At 50.3% G+C, this 13,649-nt stretch overlaps 5 protein-coding genes across 5 annotated transcripts; 2 read left to right on the top strand and 3 right to left on the bottom strand.

Annotated features, from left to right (window-relative positions):
• Window positions 1–1,576: 1,576 nt before the first annotated feature.
• Window positions 1,577–2,410, top strand: N7443_006626 (putative mitotic spindle checkpoint protein (Mad2B); the record flags this gene model as incomplete). The annotated part of the gene is made up of 1 exon (XM_056886682.1): window positions 1,577–2,410. The coding sequence occupies one exon, from the start codon at window positions 1,577–1,579 to the stop codon at window positions 2,408–2,410; it is 834 nt and encodes a 277-aa protein (XP_056740331.1).
• Window positions 2,411–4,338: 1,928 nt separating this feature from the next.
• Window positions 4,339–5,487, top strand: N7443_006625 (uncharacterized protein; the record flags this gene model as incomplete). Its single annotated transcript, XM_056886681.1, has 1 exon — window positions 4,339–5,487. The coding sequence occupies one exon, from the start codon at window positions 4,339–4,341 to the stop codon at window positions 5,485–5,487; it is 1,149 nt and encodes a 382-aa protein (XP_056740330.1).
• A 170-nt stretch (window positions 5,488–5,657) lies between these two features.
• Window positions 5,658–6,947, bottom strand: N7443_006624 (putative sister chromatid cohesion protein Dcc1; the record flags this gene model as incomplete). The annotated part of the gene is made up of 3 exons (XM_056886680.1): window positions 5,658–5,986; window positions 6,044–6,777; window positions 6,829–6,947. The coding sequence occupies 3 exons, from the start codon at window positions 6,945–6,947 to the stop codon at window positions 5,658–5,660; spliced, it is 1,182 nt and encodes a 393-aa protein (XP_056740329.1).
• Window positions 6,948–7,475: 528 nt separating this feature from the next.
• On the bottom strand, window positions 7,476–10,553 carry N7443_006623 (uncharacterized protein; the record flags this gene model as incomplete). Its single annotated transcript, XM_056886679.1, has 6 exons — window positions 7,476–7,754; window positions 7,809–8,128; window positions 8,185–8,861; window positions 8,956–9,039; window positions 9,486–9,856; window positions 9,924–10,553. 6 exons carry the CDS (start codon window positions 10,551–10,553, stop codon window positions 7,476–7,478), a joined length of 2,361 nt encoding a protein of 786 aa, XP_056740328.1.
• A 1,544-nt stretch (window positions 10,554–12,097) lies between these two features.
• N7443_006622 (2,3-butanediol dehydrogenase) lies at window positions 12,098–13,439 on the bottom strand (the record flags this gene model as incomplete). The annotated part of the gene is made up of 6 exons (XM_056886678.1): window positions 12,098–12,225; window positions 12,279–12,764; window positions 12,811–12,897; window positions 12,959–13,207; window positions 13,258–13,291; window positions 13,356–13,439. The coding sequence occupies 6 exons, from the start codon at window positions 13,437–13,439 to the stop codon at window positions 12,098–12,100; spliced, it is 1,068 nt and encodes a 355-aa protein (XP_056740327.1).
• Window positions 13,440–13,649: the final 210 nt, after the last annotated feature.

Below are 13,649 nucleotides of genomic sequence, written 5' to 3'. Positions count from 1 at the left end.
AGCGAATGAGGGGCGTACAGATGTGTACAGATGGGTCCGCCATGATACAGTTGGTGTACCCGGTACCGGCCTAGTACCTCCGAACTCTACGGTCTATGCTGGCGGAGGTTGTCACCGGCTGTACCGCAATGCTCCGACGAACTTTTCTTATGCGGCCTTCGCAAGTGTTGGTAGAGTTGGTCTTTTTGTGTCCCCAGGATTGTATAGTGTCTTAGATTACTACCGGTACCTGATCTAGAAAATAAGCTTACATTTCGGAATTGTGGCTTTTTTTCCCCTGCTCGGCTATACCCCGTTGGTTCTTGCGCCGTTTCCAAGGTTGGGCCCTGGGCGTTTTATGGTTCCATGCCCCATATCTCTTTTGGTGTTATACCCAATGTGTTGTTGCGCCCTTTTTATTTTTTATTTTTATTTTTCCCTTTTTTCTCTTAATTTTTTTCAGGCCAAGAGATGATCATCCCTCGCTGCTAGAGTCTCATCATCCCACTTCATTAACTGAGTGGGGAAAAGAAAAAGAGACAATGGGCAAAAAACTGTGCGCTCTGTGCACATACACAAAAGGCGGTACCTGGGGATACCATTTGTATCATTCGACCTATTCTTTTCAAAAAGACCCGCGTGTAGCGTGTCCACGAGGATTTCCAAAGATAAAAAAAACTTCCCTTTACGCAGAATACATAGAGGAAGAGTGCTAGATGGTAATAAAACATAAATCCAGCTCAATAGCGCAGTAGAAAGGGAAAAAAAAATAGAGGAAGTTCTGCAGGGCCAACCCATGACGCAACCACGTGACGGGAACCGTGACCTTCCACTGACCGTCGTCTTCCACTCCTGCTTTTCCCCTCGAGCGAGCCACGGGGTACATCGTTTCTCAACGTCAACTCATCGCCTTTATCTATATCTTGTTCGGCACCTCTCTTGTCGCCCACGACGCTGAGGTATTTTGCCGCTTACCCGCAGGTTACATCCTACCCCCTCCTACCTCTCGCTTTGAAACCACCCCTCTTCCCTCAGGGAACATCATTGCTCCAAAAAAGACCCTCTCTTTCTTTAATTCCTGCTATCAGCGCTTTGGTCTCTCTCGTCATACATCCCTCATGCTTTGAGGTTTTGCATCCTGTCGTTTTGTCCACCCAAGCGTATGTTTTATATTCTTAAACCCTCTCCTCCCCTCCTCTCCCCTCCCCGACCCTATATACAAACCCCTCTCCATCCACTCCTTTCCAACATAACTCCGTTCGCGACCAACTGCCAGGGGCTCTACCTCTCCTTTTTTACTACCTAAACCGACCGTCTCAGCCCTTACCACACAACTACTCTCAAGCCCCACCCCGAAACTCGATGTGTTTGTTGGTCGTCGGCGGAGAAAAAAAAACTTGACATTACAACACCCATCTACTTCAGCAAAGCACTAGGGTTGACCGATGATTATAGAAAGGCAGAGCGATGATTAGCTTCAGGGTGGAACATCATTCAGATTCTTCGAGACTACGTCAAGATCACCCTTACCGCGGAAACGACGCTGGATCGTTCGACGGCAATGCCGATGGCCAGTGAAACCAGCAGTACCACCACCATGACCACTTTCTCCGCTCCGGTCCCTGCTACCAAATCGCTGCCCACCAACCAGTCGGCGCTGGCGGCATCCTTCACCAACTTCCTTACCGTCTCTGTCCACCAAATACTTTTCCTGCGATCCGTCTACCCTCGCGCGACCTTTCTGCCGGTGCGGGCATACAATTATCCCGTCCGACAATCCCGTCATCCGAAAGTGTGTGACTATATCAACGATGCATCGATCGCAGTCGGGACAGAGATCTTAAAAGGCACCATCACAGCCGTCAGTATTATCATTTCATCTCTCCGCACAAATCAACCCCTCGAACGATACGCCTTTGATCTGTCAGGGTTCCCTCGGGCACCGGCAGGCGAGGTGAATACTACGTTTGAAAACAGAAATGAAGATTCATCTATGCCAGGTGCTACCGTCTCAGACCGGGGCCCCGCGCCAACCTCGGTCGACCTCGAGTCGCAATTTCGGGCTTGTTTGGCCCGTCTCGCGTCCGCCTGCGCGCGATTGACACCGCTGCCGCGGGATGACGAATTCAGCTTCACCGTGTGCATCGAAGTACGGGAGGATGCTTTACCTCCGGCGGGCACCACTAAGGAAGAACAAACATGGATTGTTGCCGAGCCCGGCAAGGTGCACCTACGATCCTGCACCGCGCCCTTCTCGGTGTCGAAAGTACGCAACGGTGAGCCCCAGCGGCCACCCCCTCCGGTCTCGAATGGCCGCGCCAAAACGGTACCCGTACGACGTGTGGAGGCTGGGGAGCTTCGGTTGGAGTTGTGGGTAGAGGAGGCACGGCAGAAGTTTAACGAACCGGTGGATTCAGAAAAACCGTCATGAACTTCAATTTCTCCTTGAATTGCGGGGGAAAAAGAAAAATATTTGTGTCAATTTTCTCAATGGGGAAATTGTTGTTCGTTGTTTATTTGTTCACACCCATTTCAGTCTCATTCTTGATTTAGCGTGACCAATGATCGAACATACATGATGGACAAGGAGATTAGGAAATGCCGTCCGCACGAAGGGGGCGCAACTATATAAAACGGGAACAGACGAATTTTTGGGACTCGCATGGCATTTACTTACATAGATCAGGTTCATATCTTTTCCTCTTTCTTTGGCTCCTTTTTTGATCCCCTTCTCCTCGCCCCAAGGTCTCTGCCCCGACTGCTGTTTTCATCTTTTTATACTCTTTTTCATTCTTCATGACGCTCCTTCTCTTACCCTCTTTCTCTCTCATCCCTTTGCTGGTTGCAGTGTTGCCCCTGTTGCATCTCCTTGTGCTGGACCCTGGGGTTTGACTCTCCTCGCTGATCTTTATTGCTGCGGTCTGGCCTTTATTTTCATACCATCTCTTTTTTTTTTTGTATTTCCTTCATCTCCTATGTTGAATCTTTCTCAACTACATGATTCTCTTTTTTTTTTTTTTTTTTTTAGCCAATTCAATTATTAGCAAATATGTCTCCCACCCGGCTCACTTCGATCTTGCGTCCCCGCGTGTGTTGATCCATCGTGTCATTGCGTCATTGCGTCATTGTTGATTTTTGGCATTGCATTCGAGTCCTAATGTCTATGCCGCAATGTTTTTGCATTTGGCCTTCTTTTTGAATCCCTGTTTCTGTGCTCTGTTTTGCCTGCTTGTTGGCTGTGTTCTCTGTTCTCTGTGCTCTGTTCTTTGGGTGAGCTTAAGGTAATGCGCCCCCAGCTTGACTTGTAACTTTTGTGTAGCCAGTTGAATGGGCAGTATAGTGTAATGAATTTCGTATAAGATGCACAAGATTCTGTATGCATAGCTCCACTCAAGACGTTCACTGTCGACCCGGGGACAGCCTAAGGTTTATAAGCGCCGACAATGCCCATAATGTTGCACTGCATCAATCTTCCCACAAAGGTGGCTGTTCTCGTTGGATATCCATTATGGACTCGTATGGCCTCTACGTTGAGTTCTCGGGATGTTCCCGGCGAGCCCCAAAATGCCGGCTATTTAGCTATAAGATCTGAAACCACAGCGGGGGTGTTCTCCTTGTTGACTTGCAACTAAGCGTGGGCTGCAGTCGTCAATGACGTTGACCAAGTGACCACCCGCCAACTCCAAGTCATGAGACAGATCAAATAAAGTTATCTCCACGAATGTCATCCTCACAGCCTCGAACTTCCAGATTGGAAGTATAGATCGCATTACATAAAGGACCACCTGACCCGCTCATGCCCTACGGGAAGGACTCACCTGACCCAGCACAAAGCCCTGTTACGTCAAACGGGTCTAACCGCCGTACAACTTTGGCCTATCAACCCGCTTGCCGTCGCTTGTCATCGGCCCGGTTGAAAGAAGAAGCATAGAGCAGGCCCATTCCGGTCCGGACGAGAAGCAACCTCGAGCGGGGATGGCACTGGGTCTGGAACCTTGGAATTGGCCTCGTGTTACCCTAATCAAAGACCGATGAAGTCCGGATTTAAATCAGGCCGTCTGGAACCCGTGGGTTTGTCCTGGAGACGTTTATCCACTTTTCGACTCAACCCCGGATTTTTCTTCCTTGTCATATTTGACTGACTTTACGTCTTGGGCCCGAGATATCGAAGTGCTTCTCACTTGAAACTCACTTGAGACTTGAAGCCTCATTTAATCCCTTGATTGTCAATCAATCTATCTATACTTTGATTTTCTCTCCGATTTTATTTTGCGGACAAAGCTCCGCCGAGAACCTTCATTTCCTCCCTGGCTCATCGCCATTCATCCCTATCTACACCACCAGCACTGTAGCCCCAAGATGATTGCCAAAGACATCCCCTCTCTCCCGATGGGAGATTCCCCGGATCTCATCCTGGTCCCCGCCACTCCATCTGAACGTATCGCCTCCATCAAATTGAACAGCATCGCCTGGAAAGGACCCCTGGATATCGACACTTACATTGAGCGCGAGAACCATCTTCTCGAGCAGCGGCTGACCTGCGACGGCCTGACATGCTGGATCCTGGTAGATCGCACCGAGCCCGAAGGCACTCGCACCATCCTCAGCTCCTGCGAGTCCTACCGGAAGAAAGCACTCCTAGCGCATGACGGCAAGGTCGACGACGTTGGCACCCATGGTATCGGGAGTGTTTACTGTCGGCCTGAGTTCCGGGGGAAGGGCTATGCGAAGCGTATGCTCGAGGAACTGAGTACTAAGCTTGATACGTGGAAGATGGAAAAAGAGGCCAGGGGCAGGGCGCTTTTCACTATTCTTTTCTCCGATATTGGGAAGAAGTTCTATGCTCAGTTTGGGTGGCGGCCTTTTGTGTCTTCGCATTTGGCGTTGCCGGCTGCCGAGGGAGGCGGGGCAGGCAAGACGAGGGAGTTGTACGCGAAGGACGTCGAGAGCAACGTGTGTAATGAAGTTGTTCTTGCTAAGCTCCGGGATCAATTGCAAGCTGCGTCGCGAAAGTCCACTGGTGCAAAGGTCGCTATTGTGCCTGACTATGATCATTTCGTATGGCACTGGGCGCGAGAGGAGTTCTTCGCTGAGAAGAAATGCTCGCACCGCTCGCCGCCAGTTATCAAGGGCGCAGGAAATGACGATGCTCGTGTGTACTGTGTTTGGAACAGGAACTTCGGCGAAGAGCCTGAGGATAATGTTTTGTACATTCTGCGGTGGGTGTACGATGAGCCTACGACTCCAGAGGAAGAGCAGAAGTTGGTCCAAGCCATGGCTGGTATTCTGAAGCGAGCTCAGCAGGAAGCACATGAGTGGAACCTGAACACAGTCGAGTTTTGGAACCCGACACCACTGCTGCAGAAGGCCGTGGGTGTATTGGATCCAGATGCGCAGCTTGTGCACCGTGAGAAGAGCAGCATTTCCAGTTTGCGTTGGACTGGTGCTGAGTATGGACTTGGCAAGGACGTGGAGTGGTTTTTGAACGAGAAGTACACTTGGTGCTAATCGCTTTTTGGATATCATTTCGGGGGTTTGATGTTATGATCGATCCCCTTTGCGAGGGGTGGATCTCATGATTTTGGGCGGCAGATATGATCATCATGTTGTTAGAGGAGCCTGGCATCATAGAACTAGGACTCCATAAATGAATGCAGCAGCACCTTGGTGGGTTGCCATCAGCGGCGACTTGAGTTTTTGAGCAATTCGTGCCAGTTCCTTGAAGTCTTAGCTTTGGCGGCGGTCGAGGATGCAGCTGTCGAGGCTTTGCTGACGTGTTGCCTTTGTGAGGGCTCAACATAGAAGATTGACGTAGGATCAGGACTCTTGTAGCATCCCTCTGGTAGTTTGGAAAGAGTAGCTTCGCTTCTCCACGATTCGGGAAGGCAGTCCTTCCAAGCCCGTAGGAATTCGCTGCGTCCAACAGCAGAAGATGCCGTGGGAGCGATGGAAGCAAGATACGTCTCTCCCAACCATTTTGTGACCTCGGCTTTATCAAAGCTCGCCCCTATGTGATAGTCAGTTCAGGCGCCCTCAAAATAAACCGCCCAGTCCACAAACTCACATTTAATCTCATCAGCCAACGCCGGTCTCTCATCCGGCACACACAGCCTCCTCACCACACCTTCAAGCAAACCCCTCGGGAACGGCTCCGACTCATCATCATCAAGAACAGCCTTCCACAAATCCCCAACAAGAAACTGTTTCTCCAGATCAATCCCCTGCAACAGCGCCCCCTCCATCATCCTCTTCCAAACATTAACCCTCATCCTCGAACTAGGCCTCCAACAAACCTTCATCCTCTCATCCACAAAAGCACATATCTCAACCCACCCCGTCTCACACTGTGCCGCAGAAACCGGGATATCCATGCAGACCTGATCCCTCAACTTTTGAATCCCACCAAGTTTCAATTCCCCAGACTCATCCATAGCGATATCCCCATCATCATCCCCAGGTCGACGGTCATATAGACCCAAACTCTTCTCAAGGAATGGAACAGCCGAGAACCCACCAGGCGGAACATGCAGCTCCAGCGTTGACCCGCATTTCGCAATCGCCGTAACCGCCTCGTCTGGTAAATTCAAAGTACCGGATTCACCGACTTCGTCTTCGACAATTTTGATATCCGCCTTCGAGATCTGCCCTTCGCTCGGCCGGACGATATGCAGCGAATTCGAGGACATGACTTGGCGAATGCGGTATGTCTGCGTCGGTGTGCACAGGTTGACGTATTCCTGGCCGCCGGCGTCGGCTACAGCATGCGCGAGGGCCGTGGAGGGGGATTTGAGCTCGAGTCTGGGAGTTCTGGTGTTAGTGGTGTGGTGTTGATGTTTGGTGTGCACTTACGCGGGGGCATCTTTCGATGTGAACAGGTCTTCTAGCTCGGGTGGAATTTCTAGGAGTCGGAAGCTTTGTTGCGGTTGGGTGTTGGTGAATAGGATGCTGGGTGTGCCTTGGGTCGCCATTGTAGTGGTAAATGGCTGTGATCAGCTTCAGCGAATTTGATGGGATGTTGGAGACGCGGGAAAATTGGGGACGCGCTGGACGCGCGACCGGGCACAGACCACCGTTTAATGGGGTTTCTTCACCCGAGTCTATAGTTAGCTACGAACTGTATGCTGGGAGAAAATACGGTCGTCGTTCATGGTATCGTTGAGCTTGGATCAATAATTGTGGAATCTTCACCATTTATTTCGCCGATTATTTAGAAACACCGCCCATATCACGCCATCTAGTATGCTATCTAAACAATGAAAAGAGAACACCAATAACTAACAGAGGCCATTTATTAGCAAGAATGAGAAGAGACAAGCTTGTCAGAGCCCTGCGCTGTTCGAGAATTTCGGGTATGACAATAGCTTCAGCCAGGCAAATTGGGCGTGGGCAAGTCGGCCTCGAGCCGAGATCAGTAATCCAGCCGGCTGGATATTTTCATGACAGAGCCTTGGAATCGTGATCAGGAGAGAAATGACAGAGAATATCATCGACTACCTTCATTTGTTTGAAGAGCCCTTTGCAGCATCCTTGGCCGGCTGAGCAGCAGGACCCGCCTCGGAACCCTTGAGATTGTCGCTGACTTTGTGCGAACCAGCCTTGGTCTGGGCGGCCTCCTTTTGCTCGGCGAGTTCTCTTTCGCGCTCCTCTCGCTCGCGAGCCTGTCGTTCCAATTCCATTTCTTCCATGTGGCGCAGATCATCAACACTGGGCTCGTACAGATGCCAGATTACATAGTGTGGTAAACCAACCACCGAGAACTTCATGCGTTTGGCCATCTAAAGCACGTTAGCCGTTGTACATACGACCCAGGAGATTGTTCTTGTTCTTACCTTGCCAAATCCTTCAGTCTCGGCATGCTTCTCGAAGCTGAACGCAGGGAAGTGGACACCAGCGCGGAACACTCGAGCTTTCGCCAGAATGCTAACACCGCCAATGCCATCCAGTTCCATCTCCATGTCCGGGTCGCCGTAGGGATCACGGAGGTAAGCGAGATGAGGTCGCCATGTCGCATACTCCGCATACCCCTCCACAATGACAGCGTCCTCATCCAGTGTATCCGCCAGCGCGAGAGCTGTCTCTGACTCCTGCCACGAATTCAAATCGTACGGCTGCTCTCCACCCAACCAATCTGGAAGCGGCCGCCACACATCTAAAAGTACTAATTAGCCATAATCCACCCATATTAAATCACCAATGAACACATACTTGGAACAGTGACATCCTTGTTATGCCGCATCAAATCTTCAATAATCGTAAATGGCGCCGTTTCCACGTCTGCATCTCGCCAGTAGACCCAGCTGTGTGTCGGACGGAGTGTCGCGCTCAGCAACCAATTCCGCGCCTGAGCCATCAGCTTACGACGACTGGCCTGAGCTTCGAAGCCGTGCCGACTCTCAACATCCTGCTGCACTTTCTGGCCGAAATCCTTCTGGATCACTGAGATCTCGCCAAAGGCCATTTTCGGATCTGAGTCGTTCTGTACCTCTGTGAGCATGCGCGACAACATGTCGAGAGTGTCATCGCGCGAATCGGACACGAGGAAAGCGAGATCGATGAGATTGTGCGGGTAGGTGAGGTTTCGGAGATGCGAGAAGAACATGGGCAGGTGGGAGGAGGCATCTCGCAGCGGGGTGAGCATGAGGACACGCTCCCCGCGCTCCCAGCCCTTCTCTGACCCTTCCACTTCCGATAGATCATAGTATCGGACCGTTTGTAGTTGTAGGTCCTCTGTGCCGTGGAAGAGGCCAAGCGAGAGGGTAGGGAAGGATCGCTGCGCGCCATGAGGGGAAAATGAAGATAAACAGCAAGAGGGAGATACCGCCGAGAACAATGAGTCGTTGGAAGAGCTGGCGTCGACGGCGGAGTGCAGGTTGTGAACGAGGCTGGAATCTGGCAGTGGTTGCTGGTTAGCTTCTTGTCTTTGAAGATCGACTGTCATATGCAGCCCCAGTGAAGATGTACGCGTCATAAACGTACTTGTTCGGGGAGAGCGAAAAGGTGCTGTCGCCGCGAGGATAGGCTGCGTAGCCTTTCGGCGAGGCGTAGTGCCTGTTCATGTCGCTAGGAGGCGTGCAGCATCGGGTTCTGGGCAAGTGGTGAAAGGCCTTGGCGAGTCCAGCCCGTCGATCTCAAATTGGGCCAGCTCGAGTTGCCAGTGCCAGAAGAAAGAATTGGGGAGGATTGAAGGGATCGTAATCTGAAGGTTGAAAGGGAAAAGAAGAGTATCTCTCGAAAGTCCAAGGCTCCCCCTTTCGCCAGAGAAGTGTAACCCGCGATGTGGCAGGTTTCACGGCTCTCCGCTCTCACCGAATCCGGCGTCCGCTTGCAGCCCGATCTTCTTAACTTCTGGAGACCCTTAATTTAACGCGTTCGTTTCAATGCCCCAATCCATGCTATTTTATTTATTTACAATATAACCCTTGGATCGATATAGCACCTTCTCTTTTGCTTTCAATCTCACTCTTCACCTTCAGTCGCAGCACAATGTTGGTCCAGGACTGACGGACCCTGTAGATCCTGGTCCCTTCCAATTGCCTTCCACCTGTCTCATCAATTTAACCAGCACCTTCCCCATCCTGGACCCATCCCGTAGAGTTGCTATGACGGATCCGGCCTCATACTCGCTATTCAGAATATAATACCGTTCCGTTTGACAAGTCTCCACCACGCCCGGCTGAAATGCAACTTTGGCGATGACTTTAGCCGGAACATTGGCTTTGTTAATCGAGCTTCGAGATACCATGAGCAGCAAAGGCCTCAGCCGCGATCGTGTCCGATGTGCCACACGAACAGACAAGGGAGCCCCGATTCTCAGATTGCTCTCGCCAGCCATACCGCCAGGGTCCAGGGTGAAGATATCGAGGGCAATATTACCCGTCTAAGGGAATCAGCAATGTGAGCATTCAACGTGATCTGGATCGGAATCCCGATCGAATCAGACTTACACTGGTCAAACTCCGCCGCAATGCATACAACGCCACGCTGATGAGTAGTTTACTGCTTCCATACCGGATATTTCCTTCCTTCGCGCTTATCGGTGTCCCGGTCCGCCGATCGTCGCGATCTTCGCGATCAAAGTAGTCTAGTCTCCCATAGGAAACTGCTGAACAGCCTATGTTGATCACTTTCGCGCCTCCGTCGGGAGCTCCGTCGCCTGCGCGGAAGGCCTCGAGAAGTCCAATCGTTAAGAAAAATGGAGCAACGCAGTTGGTCTGATATACCGGGTCGTAGCCATCGAGGGTTGGCTCGTCGACTGTATAGGATGCAATGGCAGCAGAGTGGATGAGATCAACCACCGGCGGGATCTCATGCCTTCGCACTCGTTCCACTGTGCTTTGTGCGAAGTCGGATACGGATCGTAAGTCATTCAAGTCGAGGCCGATGACCTCAATTGATCGCGGGCCAATGAGCCGGACCTTTGAGATCAAATTGCGAATATCTGCTCTTTTGATATCCCGCGCAGTCAAGAGTATGTGGGCAAAAGGCTGGGTCTTGGCAATGGCAATGGCGATCTCAGATCCCAGTCGTCCATTGCCTCCCGTAATGATCACGGTGCCGGTCAGCGATCTACCCATGATACTTCGTAGTTGCGAACTTTCGTAGTTGAACGTGTCAATGATGATCCGAGGTGCATTCCAGCTTCAGCAAATAGATAGATAATATTCCGTTAAAAAGGACAACGGAGATAGAATCCAAGGGAAAAAAAAATTCGATGCAGATCCAAGGTTAGCGTGCCAGCGTCCCCGGAACAGACTATATAAGGCATCGGGTAGCTTAGATCTGAGTCCCAACCCCTTCAAACAAGGAACCAATGGATTCAATGAACCATGAGCGGTGTCAAGACCGACATGTCTCAGAGGTGAGCTGAGCCCGAGTTTCGCAGACGAACGAGTGGATCAATCAGATGCGGACATAGGCGACCTGCTGCTTTAGTGCCAACTAGTGACGGGGCGAAAATTAGCCCAGCGGAACGCCCCAATGAACTGGCATTTAACTGTCCAAAAGAAAGGTTCATTTATACGTGGCAGTGATGAAACCCCCATCTAAGGGAACCAAAGGATCGGAGATTGGGCTTGCGATCGCGCGAGATCCGGCCGCAGTGGGACATGCTTTTTTTTTAGCCATTCGTCCCGAATGCCGATCTTTCATCCGTCTTTGCCCAGACGATCTAGGTACTCCGTACACATGGTGCCACACCCCGCATCGATAGCCGAGACTTGTGTGGATGACAAGTCCTGTCAGCAATGTGCGCATTAAAGTGACTCGGCGACCCCGCCCCGGGCCAGGGGGGTCCCTTCCGTCTGTGTTGGCAATCCGGTCATGCTGATTCTATAAGACGCGATTCCAATGACACCGTACTTGACCTAGTCAGCAAGAACTTTGCATTATGCCACAAAACCACGCCCTTATATACAATGATGACCCAGAACCAAAATAAAAAAAGAAATAAAAGTAGAAATCAATGGCGTCGCCCGAATCTAAACCGCGGCTCGCACCCAGGTATTATTGGGTGAGGTAATAGAAAAAAATAGAGTGAGACTTGTTGTTTTAGGATCTCTCTGGACCCATTGCTCCACTAGTGCCACCATATGACCAACAATTGTCATACTTTACTCGAGTCGGGAGAAACATTGACTGGTGTGCTTCCATTTCATCCATGCCCTCCATCGGCACCGACAGCCTGTGAGAGTCACTGCAATCCTTCGAATAAGCCGAAGGTAGTAGAATAATTTTGCGAAGCTTGTTGGACTTCGAAGGCCTCGAAGCTGATCGGAGCACACACCAGTTTTTGGCGCCCTTTTTGATTGTCTCATCTACCAGAGCTGAGTCAACCGGGGGGATTTAAATTTTTTATGGTTAAATTTTTTATGGTTGTAAATAAGTGATAAATACCTTTGGACTTTTTGAGGACCAGTACTGGATGTGGTGTAATAGTTGAGAGAAACATCGTAAATATTTTAGGGTTGTTTTCTGCCTTTTTTACTTTTGAATTTGGCCTTGGGCTTTGCTACGTAATTCACTCTGACTCACCTAAGAGTAGAAGTGTTGACAAACATAAACAAACAACACTGCATATGGAAAGTAGGATTGCCCAGTTCTATAGTCAAAAGAAACACATTCACGCAGACATATCAATCAAGATCTTGACATGCTTATCCTTCTCATTTATAAGTGCCCGGAATCCCTTTTCAGCTACCTCATCCATCCGAATCCTACTAGTGATCATAGGCTGTGGCTTGATTTTACCTTGAAAGATGACACGTTAGCCCAGACGTCCATCAACAGAGAACTCGACTGACCAGAAGCAATTGCCTCAATTACCGCATTAAAGTCCCCAAGATCATATATCGCAGCACCAGTGATATACTTCTCGCCCAAGACAATTTCAATAAACGCATCTATACTTGGCTTTCCCTCCCACAGCGATACAACAACCGCCGTTCCGCGCACACGGAGTCCCGCCATGACGGTATCGAGTCCAGCCTGAACTCCAGAACATTCAAAAGCAATCGATGTACCTCGATGTTCACCAGTGATGGCTCTTATCTCCGCGACTGCATCCACTTCCTTGGGATTCAGGGTGTGAGAGGCACCGAATGTTTGTGCGAATTCTCGTCGCCGAGCTGAGATTTCTACAACGACGATTGTGTCAATACCTCGCGCCTTTAGGACTTGGACTATGGCGAGTCCAATTGGGCCGGCCCCTACGATTAGCACAGTGTCGTCTGGCTGGAGTGGACTGCGGCTGACGGCATGCCATGCAACTGAGAGTGGCTCTACCAGGGCTACACAATGTTAGTCTGGGAGATACTCGTAGTGGTATTGCCTTACCGCCGATATCCAATGGGATCAATTCTGGAAGGTGAATTGCATGTTTTTCATTCACGACAACATAATCGGACAGACCACCGGCGCTGCCTGAATTGTATGAGCATGGAAATATACGACAGCAGAAGACAACAAGGTGAGAAAGGCATACCGCTATATCCAATGAAGCCCAGACTGTCACAGCAATTGTCTCTTCCCATCAAACACCTCCGGCATGTATCATCGCTAAGATTAGGCTTGACAGCCACCTTGTCTCCGATCTTGAGTCCATTGACTCCGTCCCCAATCTCTTCGACCGTTCCACTAAACTCATGGCCAAGAGTTGTAGGGAGCTTCTCGCCCGTCAGAGGATGGGGATGGACGGGTACTGAATGAGGGCCGGTAAGATATTCGTGAAGGTCTGTCCAAGGTTAGGAAATAGAGAAAGGGAAGCAGTATTGAATACCATACCACTGCCGCAGATTCCAACGAACGCAGATTTAATCTTGAATTGAGTGAAGGTTTAGTATCAGATATTTACAGACTCTGCTGCTAAAAACCAAGCTTACCTTTACTTGACCACTACCACAAACAGGCTCCTCAACCTCATCCAGACGGATGTCTTCTCTTCCATGGAAGCGAACGGCTCGCATGTTTACTCAGATCTTGACGGGATGCAGGAGGTGCAGATATTGATAGACGGGGGGGTGATAGGTTGGAATGAGGCTATATACTTCAAAGAAAGAATGTCTATTTAAGACAAATTGATTAAGGCCTTAAAAAGTCGTTGTGAACCGAGTATTCAAATACGAACCGAGGCCGGGGAGGAAACGCCCCCCGCATACCCCGTGGGGTAAGATGAC

Source organism: Penicillium atrosanguineum (assembly GCF_028827265.1).
Source record: "Penicillium atrosanguineum strain IBT 20685 chromosome Unknown utg000005l_segment0_segment0, whole genome shotgun sequence".
NCBI classification, from domain to species: Eukaryota; Fungi; Ascomycota; class Eurotiomycetes; order Eurotiales; family Aspergillaceae; genus Penicillium; species Penicillium atrosanguineum.
Note: the sequence above shows the minus strand (reverse complement) of the source record. Positions and strands in the feature narration are given on the sequence as shown.